Genomic DNA, 20066 nt, shown 5'->3' with positions numbered 1-20066 from the left:
GCCTAATACATCTATATTCTATACAATTTTTTTTTGTAATTTTTCTCCTGTAATCCACAAAGTTATAAGATATTACAATAGTATTCACTGCTTTTTCCCAGAACATATTCGTACTAGAAAATAAAGATAGTACATATTATGATGGTTAAAGTTTCTTTACTCTTTATGTGATAATAGCTATTACAATAATATTCTCGGAAAAACGAATCGGCGAAATAATGACGAACGCCTATTATCATATTTTTATTCTCGTAAAAATATGTTTTGGCGCCATTCCTATGACCATGTACGTTATGATCACGATGATGATCAGGAAGACTGGTTTATATTACTTTTTATTGTGTTCATTTTTAATATAATAATAGTTGATTAGTCTAATATTGTCTTATTAAAAAACTCCAGAATAAAATGATAAGGTGTATTAGTAAATTTACATATTATCATTCAAATGCTACTAACTTTTTAAATATCTTCAGTTCTCTTAAGTTATTAAATATATTTTGATACGTAATAAAAGATTAAATAATTAGCTACCACTGAGCCTTTTCTTATCTCTCTACGTCTATTATGCTTGGCAAGTTATTGTCAATTATCGGTTTTTTATTTCTCCTGAACAGTTGTATTTTTGCAGTTATCATTTTATTCTCCGGGGACGGCGATATTATTAGATATTATATATAGTAATCCAGTCTGTAGGTATTTATGCTCTTCAAAAGGTGGCGTAGAAAATGTTTTGAAACAATATTGTTTAGGTATGAAAGGTCAATAAAAATCCAAGTTTTCGACCTTGACGGACCCAGGCGCTAGCCGCCATCTTGAATTAAAGGTGCTAAAATTAGTTATATTTTAAATAACTTCTCAATTGTTTACTAAATCACAAAAGTGTCTATGAGGGGTTCAAAGAAGACAAAATTACCTACATTTTTTGCAAGCGACGGAAATAATAATATTTACAGAAATCATATAATTTTAATTTTGTTTAAAAATTGTACATCTATCATTTTTTAATTCTCTTTGATGGCCCGGACTGGTTAATGGTGGCTTTTTCATTATCTTCGCTGAAATTTTCTGTTTCATTATCTGTATTTTTAGTTTCCAACCATGAAATACGCTACGCTAACAGAAAGCCACTTGGCTAGGGGGGCAGCTCTACATTAGTTAGGTATTGTCTTCTGCATAGATAGCAATGAAAAAAATGCACATATTCAAACACTTGACATTCACCTCTAGGAAATTATATTGAATTCATATTCATTTGAAATATTTCGTGCCCTTCATTTTATAAACTTTTTGAATTGCAATAATACATAATTAAGGTTCATAATTAATTTACAAGTGCTGCACGCTACAACAATGCAGGCTTCCGATAAAAAATACAAAAACATACTGTTCCAATGTTTTAATTTTTTTCCTGTTTTACGAATTAAATTGATCTTAATCAAGGTGTTGAATTGCATGATTGATTAGACTGTATTACAATGTTTTAAACAATAATTAATCGTTTTAATCGAACACAAGGTCTTCATTCAGTAATAGCTCTCCTTGTGGAACGTTTACAATCTCTCCACCGGACGCGATAAGTTGTCCTCTGAGGAATGTATGAACGACCGTCCCTTGTAAAACTCTGTACATGTAGGGACTTATCTGAAACAATAGCCATCGTATTATAAGTGTATTGGTCAATTATACCGTGGCTAGGCAACAAATACCGTCATAGCTATCTAAAATAAAACGTTACCTTGTTTTTATATGTGATTATTTGAGGCGTAACTACAAAAGAAGCGTCTGGATCAAAGTAGATGAAGTCTGCATCATAACCCGGTTTCAACATGCCTTTTGTTCGCAAACCAGTTAGCATCGCTGGACCAGACGATAAGTATCTACTCACAGTACTCAATTTGAATCCACGAGCTCTAGCTTCAGTCCAGAATAATGAGACGCCTAGAACGTAAATAACTACTTAGTTAATTTATGCTTTACATAATTTCATATTACACACACAGAATACGAAGTAGGTAATATATTTTTATTTACAATTAATTTCGTTTCGTAATGGAAGTTGTCAATATTATAAGGTGTTTTATATCTTAAACTAGCTTTCCGCCGGTGGCTCCGCCCGCGGTTTCAAAGAAAAACTCGCATAGTTCCCGTTCCCGTGGAATTTCCGGGATAAAACCTATCCTATATTACTCGTGGATAATGTAGCTTTCGAATGGTGAAAGAATTTTTAAAATCGGTCCAGTAGTTTATGAGTCCTATTCATTACAATCAATCAAACAAACCAAAAACAAACAAACAAAGTTTTCCTCTTTAAATAAATAAATAAATCATTTATTTCACTTAAAACATTTTACAAAATATTAGAGCGACCCAGGCTCCTAGATAGTAAGAACTGTTTTTCAGGAGCCTGTGTCTTCCATTTACAGTTACACGACACGAAAAAAATCAGAGACAATTTAAATAAAATCAAAAATAAATTAAAAATTTACATGCAATTAAAACTATAAAAAAATCAATAACAAATAAGTACAAACAGCAAAACAAACAACAAAATGTGTCTAGGTAACACATTACAAATAAAGCACGTCCAAAACAAATTTCGAAATTATATCAGCACATAAATAAATTCATCAAAAATTAAATAAGTTAGTAATTATAAAATAATTTGAGCAACAGATATGAAATCAGCAAAAAATCTGAATTAAATCGAAACAATGCAACACTATAAATTGTTACAATCAACATAACAATAAAATGTAAGTTAGTCTAAGAAGTTACTAGTAAGTTATTATAGCTAAACCTTTATAATATTAGTGTAGATAAAATATTACTCACCAAACTGAACAGACGACACACCTCCCCACGCCGTCAAAAAGTTGGATCCTTTCAAACTGGCTACCGATGGCGAGTGATCTGATGCAATTAAATCGAACCTACTTTCTTTAATGTATTGCCATAATTTGTCCTGTGAAAATGTAACATACATATAAGTACATAATTAGATGGAACATCAATTAAAATATGGGAGCCAAATATGCAATGACCTTTTGTGGCTTTTGGGCTGGACATTTGAAAAATATTTACTTACCTTGTTAGTTTGGTTACGGATAGGCGGGGAACATTTATACTCTGTGTGTCCTGGAGGGATCTGTTCGGAACTAAGTGTGAGGTAGTGGTGACAAGTTTCCGCAGTCACACCACCACGCCATAGCGTGCTGCCGGACTGTATTCTTTTTTCTCTAGCTTCCTCGAGAATTGGTATTACACCTTGAGCTGAGACGTGAACTACGTGGACGTGGATACTAAAATATATAATTGTTTAGTTGTTTTCATATGTAAAGTTAGTTGTACATAAAATATTTCTGAAAATTACATAAACGATTGGAATTTATTGTTTTGAAATAACCATTATATTTTATGCTTGACACATCCATTAATCAATATATCAATTCATTTAAGTACGAATGTATTAAAGTATTCGAAGATATTACATGGAAAACTTAGTGAGTAACTTACTTATATTCCTCTATATATTTTGCAATTAGGGAAACAGCATCTAGCTCCAGTTGATCCGGGCGTGTTGCCAAGTAAGTGTCGTAGAGACGGGGGTCTAATAAAAGATGATACCAATATACAAAGGTCATATATTATTATTAATACAATTACCTATTACTTTTCTAACTAACTCTTATAATAAGTAAATGGTGGGAACTGGGAACTTGGCGATATTTTTTTTTTCTAGTATTCCATATCTGGCATTAGATAATTAATCGTAGATAGATGCATTTCGCGTATTTAGTCAAACTACTACTGAAATATCAATAACGAAGATAATCTGGCTTAGTGCATCGACACTAAACTGTGTAAAACAACGGGTGTCCTGGCAGAACAACATTTCGCGGGTAAGCGACTTGTTTAACACAAACCGCACCCTCTAGTAAGTACCTAGGTACTTCACGAAGGTATTATTACCCTTTTGAAAAAATCGTTTATAAATGCAACCTTGTGCAGAAATGTGGTTTCCTTGTCTAGAAAATGTGCATTGCAGATATGATCATTACTTAAAAATGCAATGTCAATTGTTACGTTATTATTTCCTTTTACCATTTGGTATGTATAATGCAATATATCAATTTACTATTATAGGTATCTATTATTTTAACCGTAATATATTAAAAATCACAACTTCTTTCAATGTAATAGTGATGGTCAAGTGTGTCTGAGATCATTTGCAAATCATGATGAAGAATTCCGTAGCAGGTACATGTCCAAATAATAAATTATACGATATTATAATCGTAAAGAAAGATTATTATTAGGGGTAAATAAATTTGTTGCAGTGTGCATGCTCAATTTAATAACTTATGTTTAAATATATTCAACCCGCTCCCTTTTTTCTACCTACCGTTATTCCTATTTAATTCTCACTTTCCCCGATGGCAAAGTAAAGGGTGCAATTGTTCCTAAAGGCTAAAACTTAAAATTATTCTTAGGTAGAAACTAAAGAAAATATTCTAAGTACGTAGTTAAGTTAGACAAAAAATTACTTAAGTAAGTACTTACTCGTGTATTTAAATATAAATTATTACCTGAATAGTACCCGTTTCTGTTGTAATTATCTTTAAAAGTGGTGTCATTCAATTCGCAGTGAAACTGAAATATGATTTAGATGTTATTATTATGTTAATAGAGGACGAGTGAACCGAATATTACTTACTGCACGGCCTCGTCTTTTGTTATAAAATACACATTATAGGTAAGAGTCATTATAGTTACGAACATATTAAATTTACTTACTGCTAAAACAATATCAGTTCCATTTAATGCGTCAAATACTGGTCTTATTTCGTCAGTCTCTAGATATGGAAATTCTGTTACACCACTATCGATAAGGTATCCTTTGAAGCCAACTACTCCAGCTTCAATCATCTGAGAATACTCATCCTGATAAAAATGAAAAAATAAAGCTATGAATACAATTTGTATTTATAGCAATATTTGTAGAGTATCAAAATAACAGAAAATGAATTTACTATCGTGTGGACTGTGGAGTATCACACACCGGCACGGAATCTTGGCCACTTACAAATTTGCCGATAAAAAAAGTTTAAAGTGTTTTTCACGACATTTTTGTATGCAGATATGTTAACAAATTATTTGTTTAATTTTATGGTAAGAAATCATTAAGTTTGAGAATAATCTTTTACCACTTTTTAAGAGTTAGGTAGTCGAAATTTGTGATTTGTGCGGTTAAGCCGAAGTTACGAATTGTTCGTTTTAAACTTTTTTCGATATCGTTTATGCCATTTTAAGATATTTTTATTGTTGTACTGTAGTCAATGATCATAACAAACAATAAAAAATGCCATTAACATCTGAACAACCTACTCAGGCCATCACAATGTTAGACCAATGACTGCCGCAACGTAAGGTACCTAATGTACAGTACGTACCACGTTCAGCGATGCACTTTGCATGGAGAAGATACCAGGAGACTGGCAGCTACATGTGCAGACCAGGAAATGAAGGCGTGAGGTGCACATCTGCTCGAGAATACCCGTTTATTGTTCAAGAGATACTCAGAAATGGCTTTCTGACAGTTTTTGAGATACACCACAGGCTCTAAAACACCAGGATAATAAATGTGAGTGAGCAATCGGTGAGAAGACTAATGAAGGAAGTTAATTTGAAGGTTTGCAGACCAGCACGCCGTCCAGAACTCCTCAGACATCACAGAGAAGCACGTCTTCGTTTTGCACGAGAACTGCATGAAAACTGGACCCACAGCCAGTGCGCTCGTGGGGTGTTCAGTTGTTCACAGATGACTGCTACGAGCTTCTGATAGCCAAGAGTCAGTATAGAGGAGACGAGAATAGAGGTTTTCACCCATCACCACACTCAAACTGCGATTTTTCATGGAGGGTCAATAATGGTATGGGGAGGTATAAGTTCCGATGCTCGCACGGAGTTATTTATCGTAGATAATAGCTTAAATTTGATTAGGTACATCGAGGAAATTCTTAGGAACATGTTCAGCCCTATTACTGTATTACAGGTTTTTAAGTAAAGAAAATTTGCTACTAATACACTATAACGCACGTCCGCGTGTCGTACGATGCGTATAAGAGTACCTTCAAGAGGTTATTATTGAAAAATTGGAGTGGCCAGCTCGTAGACGGATTTTAATCCAATAGAACAGATCTGGGACATACTTAAAATAAACATAAAGTTCGATTCCAATCCAGCACTAATGTTAGATGAGCTTAGAAATACAGCTGGGGCCGTTTGGTACACTATAGCTCAAGTGGACATCAAATATGTCTTCTAGAGTATGCCAGACTGGATGCAAACAGTGTTTAAGGCAAGAGAAGGAAACACCCTTTATTAAAAGGTTCAATTTTTTTTCATGGAAACGTTCTTTCTAATTTTTTAGCATTTTTTAAGAAATCATTTAAATTTCACAGGAAAAGCGTAAATTCTTGTTTAATTCATATCTACGCGGTAGTACTTCTTACTTCGTACTAGTTTTATTTTACTGAAATTAACAAGAACTTACTTCATTACCAGGAATAGCGCCTCCCCAAAAACCAACATCAACAAATATTTCTTCTCTTGCTGCGGCTGCTTTAATTTTTAAATTCTCTAAAGTCGTCGTAGGTGGGATAGAATTTCTGTAAGATAAGAACTATGTTAGTCGTAAATTCGATATAAAGGTACTATTTTTCTTAGGGCCTCCTTGGTCTGGTGTTTATGAGGTTGTGCAATGTGTATTTTAACCATAAAACAACCATAGAGGAAGAAATAGACGAACAACGCTTCGGTTTTCGTACTCTCTAGCTTCACTCTATTTTGTTTCACCGGGTTTATAGGAATTCAAAGCTTAGTCAATTAAATACATAAAAATGTGTGTGTATTGTTATTTTAAAAACTTCGCATGGAAATCTTACAGAGGCATATCCACAATAGTAGTGAAACCGCCCACGGCAGCTGCTTGCGTTGCTGTTACAAATCCTTCCCAAGAAGTTCGTCCCGGTTCATTGACGTGCACATGCGAATCAATTGCACCAGCCATCAATGCCAAATCTCCACCATCAAATACCTTTAATTAAATAAAAAGTTTAGATTTGAGCACTGTAGGTATTGTTTTGTTTATATAGGAATAATATAGGTACATACCTTTAGTGATTCTGGAGAACCCTGAAGAAGCATGTCTACTGATTCTCGCGTCAGAACGCTCTCTATTATTCCTTTTTCATCCACTAGTATACCCCCATCAAACTCGGCAGTTTCAGTAACTACTCTTCGACTTAGAAACAGTTGTTTTCCTATTTCATATGGCTTAATTCCACGACCCGAAGTAAACAAGATTAAACCTAATAAAATAAAACATAGAAAATTCTTTAATTTATTTACTTTTAAATAATTGAGTAAAATACTTCTTTTTATCTTAAATTTAAACATATTTTCGATTGTTATGAAAAAAAAAGCGCGTTTCAAATCCAACAAAATTTTACGTAAGTACAAAATTGTACGTAGATCCGATACGAGAATATAACATGTAAAAAAGCCAATACCTAAGAATAGGAATATTTTTCCTATTATCCGTAACATTATTAACTAAGAGTAGACGTTCTACGAAACCAACGCGACTTCAGTAACTGAACTGAAAGTATTTAAGAACTGGCTTTGCATCCTCAAGGATTATTACATTGCTTATTGTTATGTTAACACTCGACGTTAACACACAATAATGTTTTCATGAAATTGAGGGTGATAACTTATTAATTGTGACACTCTTTAACATGGTACACAGAAAAGACAGGTAAATTAATAAATTAAAATTTTGATCTCGTCTTTTGTTTTATAACTATAAACTATGACAATAATTATTATTGTCCAATGACTTAGCTTAACATGATACCTAATTATTAAATATACTGAAATATACTACTTTCTACTTATTAAGTAGTTAAAAATGAAATAATAAAAGTTATATATGTAATTGTAATTAGTTTGAACTCATTCTCAAGGACAAAAAAATTACAATCATAGCAAATAATAGACTCTCTGGTCAATGTTATAGTTAATCCTTTAGAGGAACTTCGTGATTATAATTATCTCAAGTTGATTAAATGATTAATAAACCAATTATAGAGCTTTATCCCTAGATTCATAATGTCTTTAGAATATTTCATCACAATTTTTTATCGTTTAAAAATATAGTGAATGAAAAGATGCCAACGATCTCGACTGTCGACACAATCTCAAGTGCTCGAGTATAAAACAAAGTTGCCTTCCGCCGTCTGTGTGTCTGTATACGTCGATCTAAATTACGCTACAGATTTTGATGGGATATTTTTAATAGATATAGTAGGTAGTTTGTTTTGAAAAAGGTTTAGGTTAATAATAAATAACATGGTTTCCTACCGTACTTATACAGTATCGCGTTAAAACATAATTCGGAAGAAACATGGTATGTTTTAAGCAAAATTGATAACTGGAATGCCTACCTACAATGCCGTATGATCAGCCTAACTTGAGATAACGTTCTGATAATTTTTTAAACGAAGTACTTATTTAGTTTCGAAATAAGATCGACAACAGCAGCAAGCAAGCTTTTAGCAGTGTAAGTACAATGTACATGCCTATTGATCCAAATTAATATCATGCTATTAATGCATATTATTATTCAAAACAAAGTTTTCCTTTAATTTATCACATTGAGATTCGTTAATTAAACACGACATAATCTTAATGTTTATGGATGCTGTGAAAAAAATTCATATTTACAACGCTACTTAGTATTGTTTGCAATGTAGTTTGAGTTGCATTTTTTATTTACTTATGACGATGGCACCTAATTTCAACTTCAATGATACCATAAACTATAAAGAATGACATGGAATAAAAGACTTTATTTTATTACTATAAAGTACCCATCGTCTGATTGTTCTGTGCCCCGCGGTTTCACCCGCATTGCTCTGCTCGCGGGCGCGTTCGTCGGTCCTAAGTAGGTATATAGTCTATGTTCCTAACGTGATGATATTTAGCCTATATCCTTCCTAAAAATCTAATATGGACTATCTAACACCGAAATAATTTTTCAATTCGGACCAGTAGATCCTGAGATTAGCGAGTTCAAACAAACAAACAAACTCTTCTGCTCATAATATTATATGTGTTGCGGCAATAAGGTTCACTTTTGCTTGGTAAAACTTGGTTAAGTAAAACGCACGTCTAATCTTGATAACGTTTATTTCGTTACTAACACAGATCACTGAACAAGTAATATGGTTACTAATTTCTAAAGCTACATACTAGCGGCGGCGCGTACATACCGCCCACCAAAACCTATAGGTAACTAGGTTTTATCTTAATTGGCTAACATTTTTGCTTAACGTTTTGCATTACATACCATCGAATCTAAACTTAAACATGCATTCTTCAAATAAACAAAAAACAAAATGATTTTTAAATTAAGTTATATAAATCAACAATCAGTATCTGTTATTATCTAAACATTGTACATTTAGATTAATTATGTAATAACATTTTTTTTTTTATAATTTAAATAGGCAACTAATATTCAAAAATCTAAGTCATTATTTATAGGTAATGGGCATAATTTGGAAATTGATCGCTTCATCAATTTTCCGCGGCATTTTAAAGAATACACACGACATATCCCGTCTGCTCCCGAATGTTTTTCTAGGATACGACCTAAAGCCCATTTACCAGGAGGTAAATGTTCTTCCACGACCAGGACCACATCTCCCACTTTGAATTCATCTTGTCGTTTTAGCCATTTGGGTCGTTGCTGTAGACGTGACAAATATTCTGTTTGCCATCTCTTCCAAAAGTCTTGTAGTAACCTTTGTGCATACTGCCATCGTGAAAGTCTGTTAAGGTTTATGTCTCTCAAGTCTGGTTCTGGTATATTGAATGGGGCTTCACCAATGAGAAAGTGACCAGGTGTAAGAATATTCAAATTATCGGTATCGGTATTGTCGATGGGACACAACGGTCTGGAATTTAAGCATGCTTCTATCTGGCACAGTAATGTTGTCATCTCTTCGAAAGTTAGATGCTTATCTAAAATTCTTCGCAAGTGATATTTGATGGATTTCACCCCCGCTTCCCATAAGCCTCCAAAATTTGGACTGTAAGGTGGATTGAAGTGCCATTGTATGCCATCTTCTGCTAAAGTAGCTGGTAGATGGCCTGGTATTTGTAAATTAGCCTGTTGGAACAGCTCCAACAATTCCTTGTTGGCACCTACAAAATTAGTGCCTTGATCGCTCCAAATGTGGCTACATCTTCCCCTTCGAGCTACAAAACGTTTTAACGCGCCTAAGAAAGAATCAGTGCTTAAATCCCCAACTAATTCCAAATGAACTGCCTTGGTAGACATACATACAAATATGCAAATGTATGCCTTATTGGTTTTGGACCCTCTACCCCTTGAAGTTAAAATTTGCAGTGGACCAGCAAAATCTACGCCGGAGTGTAAAAATGGCCGTGACGGAGTCACCCTCATCTCAGGTAAGTCTCCCATAATTTGTAATCTGGGTTTTGCTTTAAGTCTCGCACATATAAAGCATTTATTGATATATGATGAAACAAGTGATTTAATTTTAATAATCCAAAAACGGCTTCTTATATAATTTATAGTCAATTGTGTACCACCGTGTAGCTTCCTTTTGTGTGCATCAGCTATTATTAAAGTAGTTAAACAGCTCTTATTGCTTAAAATCATGGGATGTTTCTCGATTTCTACAAGATGGGCATGCCTGAGTCTGCCGCCCACCCTGAGAATATTTTCAGCGTCCAGGTAAGGATTAAGATTTTTAATACAACTATTGCGTTTTATTTCTTTCCTTTGTTTTAAATCTTCTATTTCTACTGAAAAAGATTCCCTTTGGTCTAATCTTACACATTTGTTTAAACTGTCATGTAGCTCATTTGTAGTTATAGCCTTAACTTCTTTAATTTTCCTTACATTCAGAAACCGTGTGCAATAGACTATTGCTCTCAGTAATTCATATAAGTTATTAAAATTTTTAAATTTATTTGACCAATGTGCCTCATCTACTATTTTTGTATTTGCTATAATATTTTTCCTTTTTTCTAGGTTGGTGTTATAAACGAAATTTTTCAAAGAAAGCTGCTCATCTCGTAGCCATTTTGGACCTTCCCACCATAATTTACAATTTTTAAGTTCAGGTAATAACATTCCAGGTGAAGCAACATCGGCAGGATTTTCTACAGAAGGTACGTGGTACCATTTATTTCCTATAGTTTCTAATATAGTTGCAACCCGATTCCGTACAAAGGTTTGCCATCGAGAAAGATCTCCTTGAAGCCAGGACAAAACTACGGTTGAATCTGTCCAACCATATATCCGATCGGTTGGTATGTGTGTAGCGTCACTTATTTGTTTTAATAATTTGGCAAGTAAAACTGCGCCACATAATTCTAAACGAGGCAGGGATACAGGTTTAACAGGTGCAACGCGACTCTTCGCAGCTATAATGCCTGTAACATATGTATTATTTTCTACTTTTACTCTCAGGTAAGCTACTGCGCCATATGCCTTTGAAGATGCATCACAAAAGCCATGCACTGTAACATCAGACATATTTTTAGTATGACTGTATAACCATCTATTTATTTTTATATCTTTTATATTTCTTAAACTTTCTTTAATCTTTAACCAATCTTCTTTTATTTCAGGTACTACTTCTTCATCCCAAGAAATTCTCATCAACCACAATTTTTGAATTATTATTTTTGCAGGCAGGAGTACAGGAGTTAACCAACCGAGAGGATCAAACAAGCGTTGAATCTCCGAGAGTATGGTTCTTTTGGTTATGTTTGCCGGTGACGCAGGTAAGTCAGCATAATAATGTAAAGTATCATCGACCACATTCCATGATAGCCCTAACGTCTTTACTGTTCCTTCAAACTTAAAATCTATACTCAGGCGAGAGCTTAGTTCATCGGAAGAAAAGTTTTTCAAAAAATCCTTATTATTTGATGACCATTTCTGTAATTTCATTCCTCCTCTACTAAGTATATTTGAAATTTGTTTCGCTATTTTTGTAGCATCTTCTACCGAATCCTGACCGGATAGTAAATCGTCCATAAAAAAATCATTTTTTATTACATTAACAGCCGCAGGATAGCCTTCTCCTTCATCGTTAGCAATTTGGTGAAGAGTTTTTACAGCAAGATAAGGTGCCGATGCTGTGCCGAAAGTAACTGTCAATAAACGATAATCCTTTATAGGCTCATCAATGCTATTCCTCCATACAATTCTTTGATAGTCAGCGTCCTCTGTTTTTATTAATATTTGCCTATACATTTTTTCTATGTCTGCGACAAAGGCAATTTTCCGAAGTCGCCATCTCATAATCAAGGATCTCATATCTTCTTGTAGCAGTGGACCAACAAGTAAGTCGTCATTGAGCGATATATTATTTTTACCTGTTGCAGACGCGTTGAAAACTACTCTAACTTTTGTTGTATCACTTGCTTCTCTAATAACTGCATGATGCGGTAAGTAAATAGATGGGTTATTAATTTCGCTTACTGGGACTTCCTCCATGTGGTTTAACTTTAAATATTCATTAATCACATTTATATACTCTCTCTTTAAATCCGGGGATTTGACAAATTTGGATTCTAATTGCTTAAATCTGAAAATTGAAATATCACGGGTATCACCTTGTGTTGCTCGTGGGGGTTCGTGTTTTACAGGTAATTTTACAACATATCTTCCTTCCGCTGTCCTTGTATATGTATCTTTATATGTTCGTTCACATGTTTCTTCTTCTATGCTTAATTTTTTGTTTGTTTCAGGATCCAGCTCCCACAACCTTTGCAACATTTCATCCACATCTATACGATGGTGCATAACTAGCATTTCATTATTAGATTTCATTTCCGTATTGTCTAACACGGAACCGAATAATATCCATCCCAAGCTTGTTTCTTGTGCGCATGGTGAACCAGGAGGACCCTTGATCAAAGGTTCTTTGATTATTTGTGCATATGTGGTTACGCCCAGCAGCATATCAATCCGTCCAGGTATATTGTATGTGGGATCGGCTAATACAAGACCTTGAAGATGTGACCATGAATTTTCACTGTTTATCAAATGTTTGGATGGTAACACATTTGTTAAACGAGTAGTAGAAATGACATATGCATCAATGAACAGTTGGAACTTGTCGTCATATCTTGATAAAAGCTCTAATCCCACCGTGTGTTTTACCTTAGTTTGTGTAGATCCTATTCCCGTAATACTTACATCTATAGCCAATGGTTTACGTTTAACTTTAAGCAGTTGAGCAGCTCGTTCGCTAATAAAGTTCGCTTGTGAGCCTTGGTCTATTAGCGTGCGGAGTACAGTTATTCTGCCGGCGCCATCTGTAACAGGGACAAGAGCGGTAGCTAGCAGAGCAGAACCTTGTTTGGTTGCTACGAAAGAAGAGATAGTGTTAACCTGTTCCTCCAAGTGTTGCTCCTGCTGTTCTTCGTCTATCTCATCCTCCACCTGATTAAAGTGCGATTCTATGTTGCTGGGTTTTACCACGGCCATTGACTGATGCAACAAAGAATGATGACGCCGTTGACATACCTTACAAGAAACCCGCAAACGACATTTGCTCACCATATGCCCACTGCATAAACAATTAAAGCAAATATTATTGGAACGAACAAACTCATTCTTTTGTTGTGGTGTAAGTGATATAAATTCTTTACAGTGGCATAAAGCATGTTCTAGTTGACATTTTGGACATGGTTTAAATTGCACTGCGGGCGTCGCTATATGGAATGACCTTTCTTTAGATGTCGATGGCGATAATAACTCCAAAGTACGAAATTTTAATTGCAAAAACTGTTGTAATTGTTCCCAACTTGGTAATTTGTCGGTATCATTCTGGACATACTCTTCCCAATCCTTATGTGACTCTGGGTCCAATTTCTGTACAACCAGAAATATAATTAAAGGATCCCAAGAGTCTGTGATTATGTTTATGTTTTTTAAACTATTAAGGCACTCTGTGGTAGTGTCCAGTAAGTTCTTTATTAATTTATAATTTTGTGAGCTCATTTTCTTTTGATTAAATAATCTTTTTAATATTGAATTAACCATCATTTTTTTATTTCCAAATCGTTTATTTAATAAATTCCAGGATTGCTCATAATTCGCTTGTGTTATCTGAACATGTTTTAATATATTTTCAGCTTCACCAGTTAAGCTACTCTTTAAGTAATATAATTTTTGTACATCCCCAAGCGCGGAGTTATTATGCACCAATGACTGAAACATGTCTCTATACGAGGGCCAATCTTCATATGAGCCCGAAAACGTCGGTAGCAAGATTTTAGGCAGCTTTAACTGCTCGTTCGCGTTATTTGCTACTTCCAAACTTATTTATTAAAAGATCTTTTAGATCGGCCTTGATGCATAAATAAAGATCTTCAAATACAAAAAAATCTTCGTTCACAAAATACGATATTTCAGATTTCTTTTCTTTAGGCACTGTTCTCACCAAACTATTGTGAGCCTCTTTAAAAGTGTTCCAATACTCCTCAATACTTTGTAAGCGGGCTTCCACGTACCCCTTCGTCAGTCGTTGTTTTGGACACTTTTTTAAATTAGTTTGCGCCTTTTGTAACAATAAAGCCGTATCCTCCAATAAGGCCAGTAACTGCTCGACACCACTCATGTTTAGTCTTTTATCAATATTGTACGAGTAACGAATAAACGTGTAAAGTAAATAACAATAATCTGTAACTTGTCACTCAATAGAATCCTTCCGTAGAAACCGGTTCGTCGATGTAATTAGCATTAACGCTCATTGATTCTATCCGGCGATGGACCATATGTTGCGGCAATAAGGTTCACTTTTGCTTGGTAAAACTTGGTTAAGTAAAACGCACGTCTAATCTTGATAACGTTTATTTCGTTACTAACACAGATCACTGAACAAGTAATATGGTTACTAATTTCTAAAGCTACATACTAGCGGCGGCGCGTACAATATCTGTTAATACGTAGTAAAAAGTGTTAATAAGTATCTGTAGATATTATTCATTTAAGGCTAATAAGGACTGGATGGAATTTCATCTTCCATACAGGGTGTCCCACAATTGGGATCTTATTGGGATCCAATTGGGATAATCCATTTGATATTCGGTCAAGTGCGTTCCGTTTCGGAACGCCACAGATAATAAAATATAGATAATAAAAGTGGCAACGCCACAGATGCAATACCAAATATCCCTAGACTTAATTATTAATGTCTGTATAAAGATAGCCTTGACCTTGAATTGACCAACTTTAAGGAGGGAAGGAGAAAATTAAAGAACCTTTCCTAATTTTATGAGGCGCTTTTGCGGAGAGTCTGCTCCGAACACGTGCTGCTTTGAGTGTGTCGTAATACAAAAAAAGAGCATGTGTGCTGAGCAAACGAGTCAGAAGTGAAACTTCTTTGGCAAGATTCTAAGATATAAAAATCTTCGCCTTACTCCATAACGATTTTGCCATGACTTTTTTTATGATGAATTTTTACTCTCAACGCGCATAAAAAAAAGTTTCATCTCAAAATAACCCAAGAAAACATCGAGTGAGTATAATCACAATTCACAGTATAATATTATAATCTCATTCAAAGTCTAGTATTATGATCTATTACTTTTTTAATCAATTATATATGTATCTATAATTTTGCTCATTTCCATTCTAATAATAACAGCTATTTTTGAACAGATCCTTCGCCGGGGGTATATGGTTGTCATCAGATATTTTGACTAAATTCCACTATAGAACAGAACCAAAACAGAACTTTAGAACCATCCACCTTGTCATCATATAAAATTATGTTTAATATGTTTCTTGGTTTATGTCATCTTGGTTACCAAGAAAATGTAAATATTTCACATTACACGTAATAATTATTATCTAATCTGTTACCTAACTGGCATGTTTGACTTTGTTGATGAATGATGATGTAGGTAATTATCAATTATTATTTATTTTCACTTTTAATAATTAGGTATATATTTTTAATAAATAATTAAAAGGAGATAGGTAAGCTTTGGCAACATTATATTCACATTCCACATATATATATTATTATGTTTTAAAAATGTTAATATTAGAAAATTCTAACAGTAGTGTATTGGACTGTTATTGGTTGTCTCATACGCTTACGTCATATGCCAATCGCGTACCAGCAGTCGGACGACGAGGTGCGGACGAGGCGTATCGTCAGTGTTGGTGAGCCTTGATTAGTATCCACAGTTAGTATCCCAGAGCAGTACAATACAATATGAGGCGACGAGGACATTAGTGAGTACATGATAATAACAATAAAAATGAAAAAAATAACGGAAAGGTGGCTAGGTGACAACAAAAAAAGTATATTAATTCGTCGTTTGTAGTTAATTATTGAGATTTTATATCTTGGCTTCCTAAACATTGTAGTTATTTCCAATCTTTGGTAGTGGAATATAGAATAGGACAACAACAGTTATATATAATATAGTCTAAGATCCGAAGCTAAATCGACCTATACTCATAGAAACTAAATTTAATATAAAATAGGCCTCATTCTATTATCACCCCGGTGATGGTCGATTTAGGTTCGGATCTTCTACTAATACATCAATAAATGTTTAATATTTATCTTTAAATGATTGCGTTAGAACTTAGAACATAATAAACAAATTAAGTAGGTACCTAGGTACCTATCTAACCGTACAGGCGTATCAAGCGTACAGGCATGATATATTTTATTGTTATGCTTCATGTAATCCGTCAAAATTAGTGAAATATCTATTGTTTATTGTTTATTGGTTAAATTGTTTAAATGTATTAGAGTAAAAAGAAAATCATTCATCGAACAAGATTCATTAGGTACAACAAAATATAGTATTGGACAATATTTAATTTGCTCGTGGTACAACATCTCAATCTTCCTTAGAAATTACATGAATTTTATTGTAACACGAATAACATTTTATTTAATAGAGGAAAGTCACCAAATATGGAATACCATTTTGTTTTTGGGATATAAAAATAAAACTTCACATAAATTAAATCAGTTTATTGTTTTTACTGATCAGTTATACATCTATAAGTAGTAATTAATAGCCTTTAACCAAAAATATCAATAATCAAATTAAAATCTTACACAAAAAACAAAATCACAAAAGAGTAACCAAATATGGAATAGGTACCCATATATGGAATATAAGCAAAAATCAACGTAACAATGACAAAAATATAATGAATATCTTTGAGATCAATTAAATGAATATAACATATTGTGATAAATGAAAGGAGTTACGTAATTACTTGCAAAAGTCACAAATCCAGATCCATCTGGAACAGCACATCATAATGTGTTCAGAGCCTCATAATCCATCATAATGTGTACCATCAAGCATTTAATTCAACTTTCTCCACTTTCATCCATGGAAAGAAGTCTTGAACAGAACCTCTTGACTCTGCTGATGCATGTATGTTACTAAAAACAAACATTACATACAGTTTTTAAAGAAATAATAGCAAGTTCATAATATTCCATCATTAGACACCGACGACTGTCCATATTTGGATTTTTATACTAGTTCAAACTCTTCTAAATATTTTTTCATTTCACAATATTTTAAAGACAAAAGATCACAAAATGGTGAAATAAACATAATACCGATATACTTAATCGTATAACACTTATCGAAACAAACATAATAGCCGGTAATACTCATCTAATACTTACCTTAAAAATTTTCTGCACGGCAACAAAACAAAACACCCCTGCTACATGTAAACCGTTCGCGCAACTAACTCGATGGTGTTAGTGCGATAATTAGTACACCAAATGAAACAGAAGATGGTCGAATGTTGCGATTCATACTTATAGTCTTAGAGAAATGAAGGAATTCCATATTAGGATACTATTCCATATTTGGTGACTTTCCTCTACTAGCTTTCCACCCGCGGCATCGCCCGCGCAGTCAAAGAAAATCCTGCATAGTTCCCGTTCCCGTGTAATTTCCGGGATAAAACCTATCCTTTGTCCTTTCTCGGGTATCAAATTAAACGGGTATATTATAGGGAACAGGAAAAGTGTGTACCTAAATTGGTATAAAAGTATCGGTGTATAAAATATACCTATATATTGTTATGCGTTTATTGATTTTAATGATCGAGTTACAACTCGACCTTACTTGCTTATAAGCAAATAACAGCGGCTTGATAAATCGCTGAAATTGGTACCTAAATAGATACATTGAGTAAAACCACCTACACAAAGCAGATTAAAATCTGATCATTAAATTGATTGAGAATTGAGATTAGTCGATACTATCGATATGTTACTTAACAAGTTTATAAACACTGTTCTCTAAGCAGATTAAAATATTTCAGATCGCCCCAAAGATGTCACTGCCCTCACTGGAGACGTTTGGCTGTAGTGGTGAATCTACTTCGGCGGGTGTACGATGGGAGCGCTGGAAAAGAGCAAGTCTTACACATTTTGGTGGATTAGACTTACAAGAAATACCCAACAACATACCTGGCGCTAATGTTGAGCCCAGTGAAGGTGTTCTAGTATTCAAAGAAGCTATAACAAAATTAGATTCTTACTTTGCTCCACAACAAAGTGAGCTGTACGAACGACAGGTATTTCGGCTTCTTAAACAAGAACCTGAGGAGACGTTTGAAAAGTTTTTAGGAAGGTTAAGGAAACAAGCCGATAAATGTAAGTTTACTAACAAAGACGAATACATTATCGACCAAATAACCGAGAAATGCCACCTACCTGAACTGAGAAAAAAGATACTATGTATTGGAGATGAAATAACATTGGACCGTGTTATTACAGAAGCAAAAGCATTAGAAGTCGTAAGTAAACAGTTAGAAGAATTTAAAAATCCTTCTAAACGAAATGGGGAATTAGCTAAAGTTGACAGCAAGTACAAAATAAATTATAATAAGCCAAAGTATGTACAACATGGGTGTGAGAGATGTGGCAATCCCAGACATGCGGGAAATGATACTAATTGTCCGGCAAGAAATAAAGAATGTCTCAAATGTGGCCTTAAGGGTCACTTTAGGCAGTACTGCAGGACTAGACAAAGCTTCAAGAGAAAGGGAGAAATGGAAAGACATGAATTTAAAAGAAGTCGTTTTGATAAAAAAAATATAAGAGAGATTGACCAAGTAGGCAATAAAACAGAAGAAAAAAACGAGTACGTTTTTCATCATGATGACGATGCTGAAATTGACTGTATCATTGGAGGAGTGAAAACTTCGATGCTGATTGGTTCGGGCTGCAAGCAAAATTTGATAACAGAAGTAACCTGGGAAACACTGAAGAAAAACAAAATTATTGTATATAAGCAACATCCCAACCCTGCTGTTTCATTAATGGCCTATGGAAGTACTACACCACTCAAGCTAAAAGGATCATTTAAAGCTCGAGCAGAAATAGGATCGAGATTCGAAAACTCAACCTTCTATGTTGTTATTAACGGTACAAGAAATATCTTAGGAAAGACTACTGCTATGGCATTAGGAGTATTAAAGATCGGACTAGACGTAAAAGTTAACCAAGTAGGCTAGGGAATATTTCCTAAATTAAAAAATGTAGACTACTTATTCATTTACCGATTGATAATTCAATTCCACCTGTATCACAACCCTACAGGTAATAGTAAAATAGATTTAAATATATTATATTATATACTATAAAAGTAAAATGTAAGTTCTTCGTAATTGCTTGCTAGTAAATGAGAAGAAATCTATGTATAATATCTTCTTGATAATTTGATTAATTATTAAATACCTACTTAATTTAATACGTAATTATGTAATTTGATTTATCAGTAAAGCACTATGATTCATTAATTATCTTTGATCATTTTATATTAAGGAATATCAATTTTTAAAATGGGTCCAGTAGTTTATGAGCCTTTTCATTACAATCAAACAAACAAACAAAGTTTTCCTCTTTATAATATTAGTGTAGATACTTATGTAAGTATAT

The 20066-nt window shown here is 33.8% G+C and overlaps 2 protein-coding genes across 2 annotated transcripts; one reads left to right on the top strand and one right to left on the bottom strand.

The window, feature by feature from the left end:
* Nucleotides 1-1384: 1384 nt before the first annotated feature.
* LOC123690947 (allantoinase-like) lies at nt 1385-7682 on the bottom strand. Its single transcript, XM_045635109.1, has 11 exons — nt 7575-7682; nt 7177-7373; nt 6948-7099; nt 6557-6671; nt 4798-4944; nt 4590-4653; nt 3517-3610; nt 3089-3302; nt 2836-2965; nt 1739-1941; nt 1385-1644 (listed from the first exon to the last, which is right to left on the bottom strand). Exons 1-11 carry the CDS (start codon nt 7609-7611, stop codon nt 1504-1506), a joined length of 1494 nt encoding a protein of 497 aa, XP_045491065.1. The 5' UTR covers nt 7612-7682; the 3' UTR covers nt 1385-1503.
* On the top strand, nt 3849-20000 carry LOC123690948. The gene is made up of 2 exons (XM_045635110.1): nt 3849-3902; nt 18446-20000. The coding sequence occupies exon 2, from the start codon at nt 18458-18460 to the stop codon at nt 19640-19642; it is 1185 nt and encodes a 394-aa protein (XP_045491066.1). The 5' UTR covers nt 3849-3902; nt 18446-18457; the 3' UTR covers nt 19643-20000.
* Nucleotides 20001-20066: the final 66 nt, after the last annotated feature.

Source organism: Colias croceus, chromosome 4, assembly GCF_905220415.1.
Source record: "Colias croceus chromosome 4, ilColCroc2.1".
Classification (NCBI taxonomy): Eukaryota; Metazoa; Arthropoda; class Insecta; order Lepidoptera; family Pieridae; genus Colias; species Colias croceus.
Note: the sequence above shows the minus strand (reverse complement) of the source record. Positions and strands in the feature narration are given on the sequence as shown.

Excerpts from the sequence above, each read along its gene's own strand:
- LOC123690947 (XM_045635109.1), bottom strand. The coding sequence starts at position 7,611 with ATGTTACGGATAATAGGAAAAATATTCCTATTCTTAG. Across the intron at positions 4,654-4,797 it reads GAACTGATATTGTTTTAGCA|TTTCACTGCGAATTGAATGA; the intron begins GTAAGTAAATTT and ends ATCATATTTCAG. Across the intron at positions 2,966-3,088 it reads TCCGTAACCAAACTAACAAG|GACAAATTATGGCAATACAT; the intron begins GTAAGTAAATAT and ends ACATTTTCACAG.
- LOC123690948 (XM_045635110.1), top strand. The coding sequence starts at position 18,458 with ATGTCACTGCCCTCACTGGAGACGTTTGGCTGTAGTGGTGAATCTACT.